Consider the following 14,214-nt stretch of genomic DNA (forward strand, 5'->3'; position numbering starts at 1 on the left):
ACGGTAATTCCCTTAATGAAATGATGGAGTTGCAGTTGCTAGCCATGTCGATCTTACAGTCTCCCGAGTCCCAACACGTGCCACGCTCAGTCTCTTTTCTTCTTTTTTGTTTCTTTTTTTTCTCTGTGGGCTGTGCGTATCGTCCAAGCACGCGTTAGTGCGTATGACGAAATCTCGTTGGGGCAAGCCCTCTTGGAGCCCACACAAATGAACTGTAGGGTACAAAAAGCAGCTGCCCCTGCTCAAATTAAGTGCCTGATCCGACCAGCGAGTGTTACGACCATCTTCAACCTCAATGTCTTTCTTCACTCAAAAAGCCCACCATTGAACCAGTGCTGAAGATCACTCGCCCAGCTTGTCTGAATTAGTGCCCAGTGGCTCCTACCGCCATGAAGTGCCTTGACCACACTTGCTCCTCATGAGCCAGTACCCGTGGGCAAACTGTTTCACAAAGGGCCACTGTGGCTGCAGGTTTTCTTTCCAACCAATCAAGAGCTCACAGTTTGACCAATCAGCTGTCTGAAGAGTGAGATCAGTTGATTGAATGAGTCAAGTCTGGTGTGCTGCTGCTTGGTTGGAAAGAAAACCTGCAGCCACGGCGGCCCTTTGTGGAACAGTTTGCCCACCGCCAGTACGCCATCAACCACATCATGCACATGGCCCTTATATGTATATATTGCATATATATACAGTATATACATATATATTAGTTGTGAGTTATGTTGAGTATGTGACCAATAAAACTTTGAGTGCTTCTATCAATCTAACTGCGGTAGTTGGACGAGGTTGCTTATATTTCTGACTTGATAATGTATAATAATCCCAGCTGCTGAACGTTTCAATATTCTCAGTACCCTTTAGTTTAAGAGACGGAAACAGATCATACACACAGTAAGACTCATATGTTCTCAATGTCACTTCAATCTAAACATCTCCAAGTCATTCGTTGTTGTAGTACTGAGCATCGTTTGTGTTAAAGAGGCCAGGACTCAGGCAGCGCATGCAACTCAGATTTCCTACACCGCGAGGGCCCTCAACGCATCTCGGTGAGACAAACCGCTGACAGCAGCTCTCACCTCTCGCGGAGGTTACGTCCGATTTCTGTTTATGTGTGCGGCCTTAATAACGTGAGTCGCCTTCTGTCATGCTTGTTACACTCATAACAGTTAGCAACGAGTAGGTATTTCTAAGTTACAGGTTGTTTTTAAGTTGTTTACGTGACGTGATTTAGAGCTTGCAGCTAGAAAGAGAGTTGTGTTACTGCAGTCTGTGAACTGCTGTTCTGTGTATTTGGTTGCTATTTTTATGTTGTTCATACAGTATACCTGTTGACTAGAGATTATACAGTGACTGTTGTTTACACATGGTGCAGTTTGACTACTTTTTCCTGTGCTTGATAGTCTTTAATTGCCTCAATGTCTACATTTCTGTTGAGCTTAGTTGTTTAGATTTTGACTTAATTTCTAATCAGCCTATATCGTGTGTTCTATTATTTTACAAAATCACACGCACTCAGATCTACACAACATTTGTTGAACTCTTTCAGTGTGAAAATTTGCTTTGGACTGATAAACATCCTTAACGAAACACCTGGATTCTGCGTCCCCTTTTTCCACTCTCACCTGAACACCACAATAGTGTCCTGACCAGAGCGATCCACCCACATTCTTCCACACAGTTTGTCTTTATATGCAGACAACCGATTAATTTGTGTCACTGAGCCTTTGCCTGTGTGCCAGAAACATTAGATGCGCTGTTAGGTGCAATGAAAAAAGCCCATACTCATAATATTAAGTGTGAAAGAGGTGGACAAAGTCCTCCTCCTGTGCCCATCTGGGTCTAATCAAGTTTAAGGTTCTACAGCGAATTCATCTCTCCAAATTTAAGCCCTCAAAATTTTAACCTTAGGTAGATGACAATCACAGCCCCCAGCTTCACCCTCCCATCCACAAACCAATGACGGATGGCACAGTGGGTTTAATTCAATTCAATTCAATTTTTCAATTCAATTTTATTTGTATAGCGCCAAATCACAACAGAAGTTGTCTCAGGACACTTTCCATGTAGAGCTGGTACAGACCAAGCTCTTTTATCTACAAAGAAACCAACAATTCCCCCATGAGCAAGCACTTGGCGACAGTGGCGAGGAAAAACTTCCTTTTAACAGGCAGAAACCTCGAGCAGAACCAGACTCTGGGTGGGCGGCCATCTGCCTCCACCGGTTGGGTGAGAGAGGAAGAGCAAGAGAGGGAGAGTGAGACAGACAGACAGACAGACAGACAGACAGACAGACAGACAGACAGACAGAAATGCAGTCAGAGAGAGAGAGAGAGAGAGAGAGAGAGAGAGAGAGACAGAGACAGAGACAGAGAGACATGCAGTCACAGTAACAGTGACAGTGGATGTAGTAACAGCAGTAGCAGTTGCAGTGGATGTCAGGCAGGGCCAAGGCAGGAGATGCAGCTGAAATCCACAATCCAGATTCAGCCACTGTCCATGGGAACCTGCAAGACGACAAAGCACAGAGACTCCGGGGAAGGAGCTAAGTTAGTAACACGCCGTGGTAGGACATGAGAGCGTGCGGATGGAGAGGGACAGAAGGACGGAGGAGCTCGGTGTATCTTTGGATGTCCCCCGACAGTCTAATCCTATAGCAGCATAACTAGGGGCTGGTCCAGGACCAGCCTGAGCCAGCCCTAACTATAAGCTTTATCAAAAAGGAAAGTTTTAAGCCTACTCTTAAATGTAGAGACAGTGTCTGCCTCCCGGACAAAGACTGGAAGATGGTTCCACAGGAGAGGAGCTTGATAGCTAAATGCTCTGACTCCTGTTCTGCTTTTTGAGACTTTAGGAACCATAAGTAGAAATGCATTCTGGGAACGCAGTGTTCGAGTAGGGCAATAAGGTACTATGAGCTCTTTAAGATAAGAAGGTGCCTGGCCATTTATGGCTTTGTAAGTAAGGAGGAGAATTTTAAACTCTATTCTAAACTTTACAGGGAGCCAGTGCAAAGTGGCGAGTATTGGAGAAATATGATCTCGCTTCCTGGTTTTTGTCAGAACAAAAACACTGTTTTTACACTTGATAGACGCTCCTTGGCTTTCTTCCCTGTTACTTCCCTGTTACTCATGATGCTGAAAGACAACGGCCAGGTTTAGCTAGCTTACATTAGCTAATCAGTAACTAAAGGCAAAGGTTAGAAACTAGCTAAGATTAACATTCATTCATAGGCACTTGACACAATTCAGAAACTCTGAAGGTAAGAATGAGGCGTTGGCTGGACTGCTAACCATCAGGGGCTGAGCCCAGATTCTTCTCAATCGCAAACTTTCAGAAACATAATTGGCAGTCGATTGCTTCAATGCATTTTTTCTTGCATGTGAGGGGCTACATTAAAAATATGAAAACTGAGAAGGAAGAGTTTGGATTTGATTTACCGTATAATCTGCATTCTCTGTCAGAACACTCTGCCATTTCGTTTCACTTTACTTGTGTTTCTAGTCTGTGCCGCCATGAAATTCAAACTTTACCTTCTCTTCCTTGTTTTGACTGGTGGACTGAGCTAACATTTGGTGGTAAACCCATCAACTGAAGAACTGACAGACCTGTCAGCCAATAAGATGCAAGTATCTTATTGACCATTTTGCATTGTTAGGAAAGAAACAGATCTCCCTCTAACGGCATCTGTCCAGTCATACAGTCTAGTTTTTATTGTTTTCCACGTTTTGACATATCAATTATTTTATCTTTCCACTCAGTCCAGGATGGACAGGACACAGTATTGTATGAAGCTGTCAGTCCAGCCGTCCAGAGGACTCGTGGATGAGAAGTTTACCATCCTGGTCCAGCATGCCCCACCTGGTTTCCGGTTGACCATTCACGCCCTCCACAAAAGTGATGATGGACACAGCTGGGAGGCGTTCGCTCACTACACCACCGATGCCACCGGGACTGTGAATGGTATATAGTTCAATGCCTAAATTTGGAAAATTCAGGAAAATGAATTTATTTAGTACAAATGTTAAAAAGGTTGGGAAATGCAGAAGAAAACATTTTTAAAAAAATGATGACACTGCATGAAAAGAATGATTGTCAAAATGAGAAATAATTTTTCATGCCTTTTACTTTACAGTTTCAGAGGATCCCAGTCTGGGCGGGACATATTCTGGGGTTGAGCAGATGGGTCTGCTGTGGAGCCTCAGACCAGTTCCTGGCAGTAGTCCAGCACTCAGGTAGGCCAACAAGGATGGAGCTGCTCAGATGATACTATGATCAGTACTGAAACAATCATTAGTATCAGCGTTGACTTTTTCCCATCATCCCTCAGGTTGAGGAAGGTGAACGTCCAGACCCCCATGGAGGTTACAATCTCAGTGTATCGAGGTCACCAGACTGAGGGCTTCATGGATCAGGTGCAGCTTGCTTGTGCAGTGGTGGAGCGTTGGTACATGGTGCCTGGCGTCCACAGGGTCCCGATCACAGAGGGTGGACTCACTGCAACCCTCTTCCTGCCCTCAGGTAGGACCAGAGGAGATGTCCTGTGGGTGAAGGTCAGGTGTGACAGTCTATGCAATGACCAGTGGACTGCCATTGACCATGAAATTTAACTCCAGTACAGTTCACTTTAAGTTACCTGCGACTGGTCGGTACTGTTGGAAAAACCAAGTGAAAAATGAATGCAGGAAACACTCAAAACGGTTTCATCATCAGTAATATACCCATCTTTGTGTAAACTGTGAACTGTTTCTGATGTTTTAATTTGTCTCAAGGACTGGGACCTTTCCCCGGCATCTTGGATCTGTGGGGTGGTGGAGGGAAGTTGATGGAGTACCGTGCAGCGCTGCTGGCCTCCCATGGCTTTGCCTCCCTGGCTCTCGACTACCTGACTCCTAAAATCACCATAGAAACTGGGAAGATGGTGGACAACAGCTACTTTGAGGTAAACCCAATAAATGTCTAAATTACAAAAAAATCTATTCAGAATCTCTCAAAATGACTCAAGGATTTCATAAAAACCTTCATATTATGGCCAATAAGGAGCAGTTAACCTGATAAACTCGCTGTGGCTAACATGTTAGCAAAGAGCTTAGATTTCACCTGTTGATATAAGGTATGTTGTACATGGTCAATAGTATTGTGCTTTACTTTTACTCCTCGCAGTAACTGTTTCACTTTTTATTGTGTGACAGTGGGCTACGCACATACTTCTACTACTGAACTTACATCCAGTAACTTGTCTAATCCGTACTCAACGCTAAATCTCTCATGACTCCTGGACTCCTCACAAAAAAAAACAAAACACAGGAGACATGAGGCGCTCCGGGGTCGGGTTGCAGATCATTAACTGCACCCTGCATACCATGCCGTAGTCATATTTCCTAAGGATTGTGTTGAGTTCTGTAGGTTAAAAGACTTTGCCACACACTCCAGTATATGTGTCTGTTATCTCTGTGTGTGTTTATGTGTCAATAAAGCCATGAACTGGTTCAGAGGTTCATTCACCATCAGTTAGAGAGTTATTATTATGAGTACATTTCTACTAGAAATGTGACCCATGTCCTGACCATCTACAGTCATCACATCATTGTCTGTGGTCCAAAATCAACAATTAACCTCAATGGTGTAATGTAGTTGTAGCTTAACTGGGTTGACAGCCTGGCAGCAGTTGCAGTCTGCATGTTTATACTGCGGCACTGAAAAGTTCTCACAAGTTTTACCTGAAAGTGAGGTCAGGATCAAAACAAGGAGATCAATCAGACAAGGCAAACTGGAGCAGGGCCAGGCGATCAATCATAAACCTGGGAACAGGTAGATTCAGGGATTTAGAAGTGATAACGGGGCAGATTCAAAGAAGCCAACCTCGTGGAGCACTCATGGAAGTGAATCGGTGTATACTGTACATACTCGTGGGTTGATTACTGAGTGGGTGGAAAAAGTCAAGTGGTGGAAACGGGGGGGGGGGGGGGGGGGGGGTTACTGCAGGACAGGAGGGAGTGGCTGGATCTGAATGAAAGAGAGTAGGAATCAGTAGCCTGCTTAGCAAAGTGGCGACTGGGCATGTGAAACAACATGGCAGTAAACACTGCATTACGAATAATGCTTTTCACTGAGAGGCCACAGGAAGCTAAGAACCTTATGCCATCAGCACAGCTTTAGTCAAACTAACTTGTGTCAATGCTTTGTTTAGCGTTGGCTTTGCAACCAAACTTACTGTAAGAGAGAACTTCCATAGAGCTGTTACAATGGCCAACACATTATGTTCTAGGGATGTGTATGGTGTCAGTGTTGCAGCTGTAACAGTTTATTTTCTGACATGTTTTCCTTCTGCAGACGGCCTACAGAGTCCTGGAGCAGCACCCTCAGATCAGCGGCAGCAGGATTGCCATGTTTGGTCTCTCCTTGGGTACCAGTATGGCCCTCAAATTGGCTGCTTACTCTGAAGTTATGAAGGTAATACGACGTCACTCAAGTTGCTTTCCCTCATTCAATAGTTGGTGCTAGGAGTTTGCTCATAGCAAAATGCTTCTGAGCTATAACTGAAAATATGCTAGTTAGCAGTAACATTCTGCAGCTAGTTCTGCAACATAGCTTGCCGAGCTACCTGGTTTGCAACCACTCAGTCAACTACCAGTTAGCTTGATCCCAAATGGGACAATAATTTGAAACTGTGAACTGAGCTGAACTTATTTGTCCCATGGACTCCTGTCTGACGACTGAGTGGAGACCACGCTGAGCAGTTAATTCTCCAGTGTGCAGAAAGCACATAATTTATGTATTGCATTAAAAAAATGAATTCAGCTGTAGAGTCCTCTCAAAGACTGCGGTTGGACACAACATAGCATGCACAGTGTTGATGCATATGTGGACATTCGTTACACAGTTAATTTTTAGGTAATAATAATATAAAAACAAATAGCTCAGGCAGCAGTAACTGTGTTTCCATGTGATTATTTGGACATTATGCCCTGCAATTGACTGGCGAGCGGTTCAGGGTATACCTTGCCTTTCGCCCGTTGACAGCTGGGATAGGCTCCAGCCCCCCCCGCAACCCCGAAAGGGATAGTCGATATAGAAGATGAGATGAATTTGGACATGACATCGCAGAGCTGCGGACTGACGGTTGATCCAGATGTGCCGCGGTCATCAGAAACACATCTCTTCAGATAAAGCCTGAGAGGAAAGGACGTCTCATTTCATCATTCCATTGATCTCCCTCTTACATTGGAGGCACTAAGACATGAGGAAAGAAACAAATGAGGGAAACAAGGCGACATTTCAGACAAACGAGAAGCAGTCAGTAGCTGGTCAATGATGTCAGAGTTCCCCAAAGCTGAACTGCAAACTAAAGCTCTGCAACAGTTCAATGTGGCTCTGCAGCTGATTCCACTGAAATGACCTGCTTTCATTCTCATGTTTCTCTGTAAGAGTTCTGCATCACTCACTGGATGTGTGTGTGGTCTCTCAGCTCAGGTGTGTGGTGTGTGTTGGTGGTAGTCACGTTCAGCCCGTTGTTGGATCTGTGCAAGAGTTACTGGATTACTCTCGCAAGTAAGCTGATCTGCCGTCAGTCGCTTTATGATTTTAGTTCAAGAACTGGACCACTGCTGATCAGCTCGAACGCTGTTGTCAGACTGAAAAGAAACTTTTTGTTGTCCAATCAGAAATGCCAGTAAGACTCAGATCAACCAGGAGAACCAGGTGATCTATCGAAATCTGATGTTGCCCATCCCCACTGACCCTGCGTTCAAAGTGGACGTGAGTATCACCAGCCACAATTTCTCTCTGTCTCTTCCTTATAGAGTTCATTTTTTTCTACATAAACTATAAATGATGTGTTTCACACTTTACATACATATTGTTTCTAATATGTGCATATCATCATCATAAAGTCAGACAAAACAGGTTAACAACTGCTTCAAGTCGGCTGTCTGTGGGATTTATTTGCGGACTTTTGAGACTAAAATCAGCAATTTCTATATTCCTTTATTGTCAAATAAAACTTCACGCCGGTGATACTTAAGTGTAAAAAGTGATGTGAAAAACAAACGATCGGAAACGTTTCTGCTCCGGGCTTCCATAGGTATTTATTTGCTTCTCAGTTAATTTGTTTGTAAGATACAAAACACATTTATAATAACATACTTATTATTTATGAGACCTTTTATAGAACAAAAATAGAGGAGTTTAATTTTCTCTGAATCAGAACAGTTCTCTGTCAGATTGACGGCTGATTTTCATTATTAACAAACATGTTTGATTGGAGACTTAAAAGCAAAGTGGATGGATTTTCTTTCATTTTCTGCTGAATCTACAAAAAGTATTTGGAGACAAATGTGGCTCTCCAGCTTTGAGTGATGGTTCTGCAAGTGACGTCTGGTGATGCAGAAATATGTGAAGCTGCTGAATGCTGCTGCTGTTTGTCTCTGAGCAGGTGGGACGTCTCCAGTGTCCTCTGCTGCTGGTTGCCGGTGAGGACGATCAGAACTGGCCCTCCTACGAGGCTGCAATGGACGTGAGTTTACTGACAGGACAACATCCTGTGAGATAACAAGCCAAATAAGCAAAGGTTTGCAGAATTTAACTTTACAGAACCTTTTTTACTTATTGAAATTTAAAGCGACTAATATTAAAAAACAAACAATAAATCATTTGAATAAATCGGGTGCTGCATGTAAATGAACACTGTAAAAATCAGCTTAATAAAACTCAACCATTTATTTATATAGTAAAAGTTTTATTGAAATGCGTTTTAATCATTATCAGGATGAATGCTGATTGATTTCACAAACAGCAAACTCAAAAAAGGATGCAACAAGGAATTAAGCAAACCGGTGTTGCAACAGTTTCTGTCCTTTTTGCAAACCAGACAATCTGCTGTTTTTGCAAAATTATGCACACGAGAAACTGTTATTTTATTGTTATGTTACCTTTCAAGACCAAATGTTTTCTGTTGGCATGCCTCCATATTATTTTATATTCTGATGATGGAGAATGTGTTGAATTCCCACACGCTGTCAGTAAAGTAAGTTTAGTGACAGACAGATGGAAATGGACAGAAATGCAAGTGATAAAGGGACAAAGTAATTCTTGTTGAAAATGGGGCTGTGTGGAGGCTCTGAGCTGGGTCACCCATTGATTCCCATTGAAAAGACAGAGGACACACCCAACCAATCAGCAGAAACACTACAGCTGATGAGGTGGAGACTGAAGACAGTCACCACAAGGGGGGGCTATTGAGTCACTTAGAAAGAAGCAGTGGACACTGCTGCACTGTGCAGCTCACAGCTGAGTGTCTCCATAAACTGGCCCCTGAAGCCAAATCAGTGAGAGAGGTCGTGAACTGTGTAAGCAATATTGGTGCACTGTCCAAGGAAAGGTCCCATATTCGACGTTCATTGGCCAAGGATTTGGTCTGCCATGTAGACCATGTAGTCTACCCAGCTCAGCCTGATATTCACCAGAACTACATAAAGTGATTTTTCTGTTGTTTCTGGGGAAATGTGAAGACTTCTCAGCACTGCACCCTCTTTCCGATGCTGAGGCCACATCTTTGCAAAGTGCTGCAAGGGACCACTCATGCTTTTTGGGGTGCGCCTCAAAATGTTCACCTGGGCAGAGTTCGAACCCAAAAACAGAAAAAAAAAAGAAAAAAAAATTACAAAAGATATCAAAGGAGTGCAAAAATTAAAATAAATGAAACCATCTGACAAACACGAGTTTTTTTCACTTCCTGTTTTCCAGATGAAGGACATGATGGAGCGGGCGGGGAATAGCCATCTGCTGACTATCCTGTTGTATCCGAACGCCGGTCACCTGATTGAACCTCCGTACACGCCGCACTCCCGATTCGCCACCTTCGTAACAGTCACCACACGTAAGAAGGGTAGGTTCACCTTCAGACCTGGAGCTGGAGACAGAAACTGATCTGAAATTGAATGATTCGAGGTGAAATGAGGACTTCAGGCCTGAGTTTTTCCAGCTGTTTCTGCTTCCTGTTGTCTTTGCAGTGGTGGCTCTGTTTGGCGGAGAGACGATGGCTCATTCTCGCGCTCAGGAAGACGCCTGGAGGAAGACGCTGGTCTTTCTGAGGGAGCATCTGTACGGCATCACAAACCCTGGTGCAGGTTCATTATCCCACCTGTAACCAAGGCAACAACTAGTGATTATAAGAGATTCAGGATGTAAAAGTTTCATTAATTTTTGGCCACAGACAGTGTTGTGTGATCAGAGTTGAAGCAGCTTGAACTGTCGTCACATTTTCTTGCTTGAATCATCGAGAGAAGAGATCAATGAGTGTGTTAAGAAATATCTGACAATATTAGTAATAAACTTTTTAGTTATGCAGCACCTTAAAACTACAGATAACAAAGTGCAATTATTGATGAATGTATTTTTTAATGAATTGATTGTGATTGTTCGTTTAGTATAAAAAAATGTCATAAAATTGTAAAAAAAAAAAAAAAAAAAAAAAGCTCTTAGGTGACGTCTTCAGTTGTCTTGTGCTGTCCCCACCGACAGTCCAAAACCCAAATGTAATGAGTTTCAATGTGGATAAATTGTCCTTGTACCAGTTCATAAAGAGAGGTTTCTTCAGGAAACAGTCATCCATCGTAACATGTCATTATGTGAATAAAATTCAGAATGAATAAACATGTCTTGCAGAATTTAATACCTTTGCATACATTTACTGCAGTACAAATACAGCTGAGGCGTATTAAAGAAGAATACATGCAACAGCATCGCCATTCATCAAACACAAAATAAGTAATCTAGCGAATGCAGTCCAGTGCAGTGAGGAGCGCACAGACAGGCAGTTTACCTGAAAGGTAAGGGACACTCATCGGAGGCTGTTAACATCAAGTAGTGGAAACGATCCCTCAGCAGAGAGGTGGTGTCACACACCTGTATGACACCACCTCCGCACCTACGACACTGTCCCTTCATGCCTTCCCATTAGAGCTAACAGCCACTCACATTTGGCCTCATGTGACAGCTCCATCAACTGTCTGATAACAGCCCCACCAAGGTAAGATGCACGAGACTCCCACCAGGCAGAACTGAAGATGCCACTCGGATGAGAGGGGAAACATTTCAAGTGTTTACAACCAAGTCCACATGCCCCCTTCATGGATAAGACAGACATGGTTTTTCATGATTGGAAAATGTGTTATTGTTGGCAGAAAAGTAGTGTCACAAGTGCAAGATGCAGTCACAAAATGTTATGGGTGTGTATCCCACTTGCACTTTACAAGTACAGCAAACTACACCTGAGCACATCCAGCTGTGATGACAGGTGAAGTCAGAAGTTAAAGGTACTTCTACCTTTCATCCTGCAGAGGCCAGTGCACCAATGCTTTCTCCCACACAAGATCCAGTGAGGGAGCTCCACCCAGTGAGGCTGAACTAAGGAAGATCAAATAAAATGCAGATGCACTGCAAGTGTCACATCACCAAAGCTGAAGAAGACAACTGTGAGGTCTGCATCTGTTCTCAATCTGCTTGTACAGTAAGTTTTTCCAACATATTTTAAATAATAAATAATGGTTTGTAATAATGGATAAATGGTTTTAAGTTCATTTAATCACCAAACTGGAGTAATTTGCTGGTCAGAGTGCTGTACTGTGTGACATTTGCCAAGAAGAAGCCAGTCTGTGTTTCTAAGTATATTCTTTATTATCGTGATTATTACTGCGTGTAGGCTGAACTGGCTGCATTGATATAACTTTGTTTATAATTTTCACATCATTACAACAAAAACTAAAGGAAAAAAAACATTTTTGGCAGGCTTCACGTTTGTGTTTTTAAGTACATTTCAGAGTCAGATTATGTAATGAGCACCATCCTACATTTATGTATTAACAGGTGTGGAATCCTACCCCCAATAATATATCTATTATTGAATCATTTTTGTTAAAGTTTCCATAGAAGTCTTGCTGGGACGCACACGTCTGTTTAAATGTGGAGGATTTGTTGTTCAGCAGGTAGTTTGGTAAGGCGGTATATTCACCCTGGTACATTTAAGACTTAATGTCTCAACCTGTTTCCAATGTAAAAACCCAACAAGCCTTTCAGAGTCAGTGAAGAATGCAGACTCAGCTGATGACAAATGTGATGAACCTGTGGTCAGGACCCTCCCTCCAGGAGCCTGCTCGGCGGAGTTTGGTCGACAGAGATTCGGCTCAACTGGTCTGACTGAAAACTATAAGATTTTGGCAGAGAGCCAGTCGTCCCGTCCCCCCCGGCTTCCCCTTTGTTTGATTTTTCTGCTGTTCAGTTTGTCTTTGCCTTCATTTCCCTGTCACTTATGTAAAATAAATGTATATTTAGCTACGGGCTTGTGTGTTCTCACCTGCGTCATCGAGCCTTCGCTGAGTTGTGACACAAATTACAATAAAGATGGAAACCTTCAGCCAGCGGGGGCAAGGAAACAATGTTTTTAAGCCTGGTGTGAACTCACACTTTAAGCTTTATGGTTAATGGCTTTGCTGTCCATTCAGTCTAGGATGGACAGGACACAGTCTTGTGTGAAGCTGTCGGTCAAGCCGTCCAGAGGACTCATGGATGAGAAGTTTGTTGTCCTGGTCCAGAACGTCCCACCAGGTTTCCAGCTGACCATCCACGCCCTCCACAAGTGTGAAGAGGGACACAGCTGGGAGGCGTTTGCTCACTACACCGCCAACACCACTGGGACTGTGAATGGTGCGTTGTTCAGTGCCTAAATTTGGAAAATTCTGGGAAAAAATAGGTTTTTATGAAATAATGGCACGGCACGGAAATGATTAAACATCAAATTGAGAAGTAATTTTTCATGCCTTTTACTTTACAGTTTCAGAGGATCCCAGTCTGGGCGGGACATATTCTGGGGTTGAGCAGATGGGTCTGCTGTGGAGCCTCAGACCAGTTCCTGGCAGCAAACCTGGGCTCAGGTAGGCCAACAAGGATGGAGCTGATCAGATGATACTAATCAGTACTGAATCAATTATTAGTATCAGAGTTGACTTTTTCCCATCATCCCCCAGGATGAGGAAGGTGGACATCCAGACCCCCATGGAGGTTACAATCTCAGTGTATCAAGGTCACCAGACTGAGGGCTTCATGGATCAGGTGCAGCTTGCTGGTGCAGTGGTGGAGCGTTGGTACATGGCACCCGGCGTCCGCAGGGTCCCGATCACAGAGGGCGGACTCACTGCAACCCTCTTCCTGCCCTCAGGTAGGACCAGAGGAGATGTCCTGTGGGTGAAGGTCAGGTGTGACAGTCTATGCAATGACCAGTGGACTGCCATTGACCATGAAATTTAACTCCAGTACAGTTCACTTTAAGTTACCTGCGACTGGTCGGTACTGTTGGAATAACCAAGTGAAAAATGAATGCAGGAAACACTCAAAAAGGTTTCCATCAAATGTCAGAATCAGATTGAGAATTGGCTTTAATGACCAAGGATGTGTGCACATAAAAGGAATTTGACTCCGGTTTAAACAAGCACTCAATGTCAACGAGGACACAACTAAACAAAACTAAGCAAAAGGCAATCGGGAAAGCAGTGCAGGAGTTTTAGGAACAACAGAAATACACCCTATCACTGTGTGAACTGTGACCTGTTTTTGGTGTTTTAACTCGTCTCAAGGACCGGGACCTTTCCCCGGCCTCCTGGATCTGTGGGGGGGTGAAGGGAAGCTGGTGGAGTCCCGTGCAGCGCTGCTGGCCTCCCACGGCTTCGCCTCCCTGGCCCTTGACTACCTGACACCTAAAATCACCATAGAAACTGGGAAAATAGTGGACAACAGCTACTTTGAGGTAAAGAAAATCTAAAAGATGTTCATTCAGAAAACTCCGGACACCCAGATCTGACATCTTATAAAGTAGCTGAGGCTAACAGGTTAGCAGACATCTGCCTGCTTCCACGTGCAGCATGTGCAAGGCAACGTGATCCTCCCATTGCAGTGCGCTTTGTGTCCACCTGACAAACGCGATCTTCACTCTGAACATAAAAGTCTGCACATTAACGTTAAGAATGTTGCAGCCTGAGGCGCAGTCTGGCTCAGCAGCCACAGGTATGTGAAAAAGTATGCTAAAACACACAATTTAGCAGTTTCTGAACCTTGATGTATGTTCAGATGTATGGAAAATAAATAGAAGACCTCAGACTTAATGGGGTACTGACAATCTTTCATCTCTCAGAGTCTTTTATAGCTCTGAGCAAAGCAGCCAACCCT

General features: G+C 43.6%; 2 protein-coding genes across 2 annotated transcripts in view; both read left to right on the plus strand.

The window, feature by feature from the left end:
• The window catches only part of LOC139337758 (peroxisomal succinyl-coenzyme A thioesterase-like), a 172,352-nt gene that overhangs the window by 155,475 nt on the left and 2,663 nt on the right, over positions 1-14,214 (plus strand). The window contains exons 2-5 of the mRNA XM_070972501.1: positions 12,498-12,699; positions 12,827-12,926; positions 13,020-13,210; positions 13,626-13,795. Coding sequence (XP_070828602.1) covers positions 12,504-12,699; positions 12,827-12,926; positions 13,020-13,210; positions 13,626-13,795 — 657 coding nt within the window. The 5' untranslated portion in view covers positions 12,498-12,503. The remainder of the gene's footprint in view (positions 1-12,497; positions 12,700-12,826; positions 12,927-13,019; positions 13,211-13,625; positions 13,796-14,214) is intronic.
• LOC139337760 (peroxisomal succinyl-coenzyme A thioesterase-like) lies at positions 3,753-10,144 on the plus strand. Its single transcript, XM_070972503.1, has 10 exons — positions 3,753-3,960; positions 4,133-4,232; positions 4,328-4,518; positions 4,770-4,939; positions 6,331-6,450; positions 7,466-7,548; positions 7,662-7,755; positions 8,432-8,512; positions 9,742-9,883; positions 10,008-10,144. The coding sequence occupies exons 1-10, from the start codon at positions 3,765-3,767 to the stop codon at positions 10,142-10,144; spliced, it is 1,314 nt and encodes a 437-aa protein (XP_070828604.1). The 5' UTR covers positions 3,753-3,764.

Source organism: Chaetodon trifascialis, chromosome 10 (assembly GCF_039877785.1).
Source record: "Chaetodon trifascialis isolate fChaTrf1 chromosome 10, fChaTrf1.hap1, whole genome shotgun sequence".
NCBI classification, from domain to species: Eukaryota; Metazoa; Chordata; class Actinopteri; order Chaetodontiformes; family Chaetodontidae; genus Chaetodon; species Chaetodon trifascialis.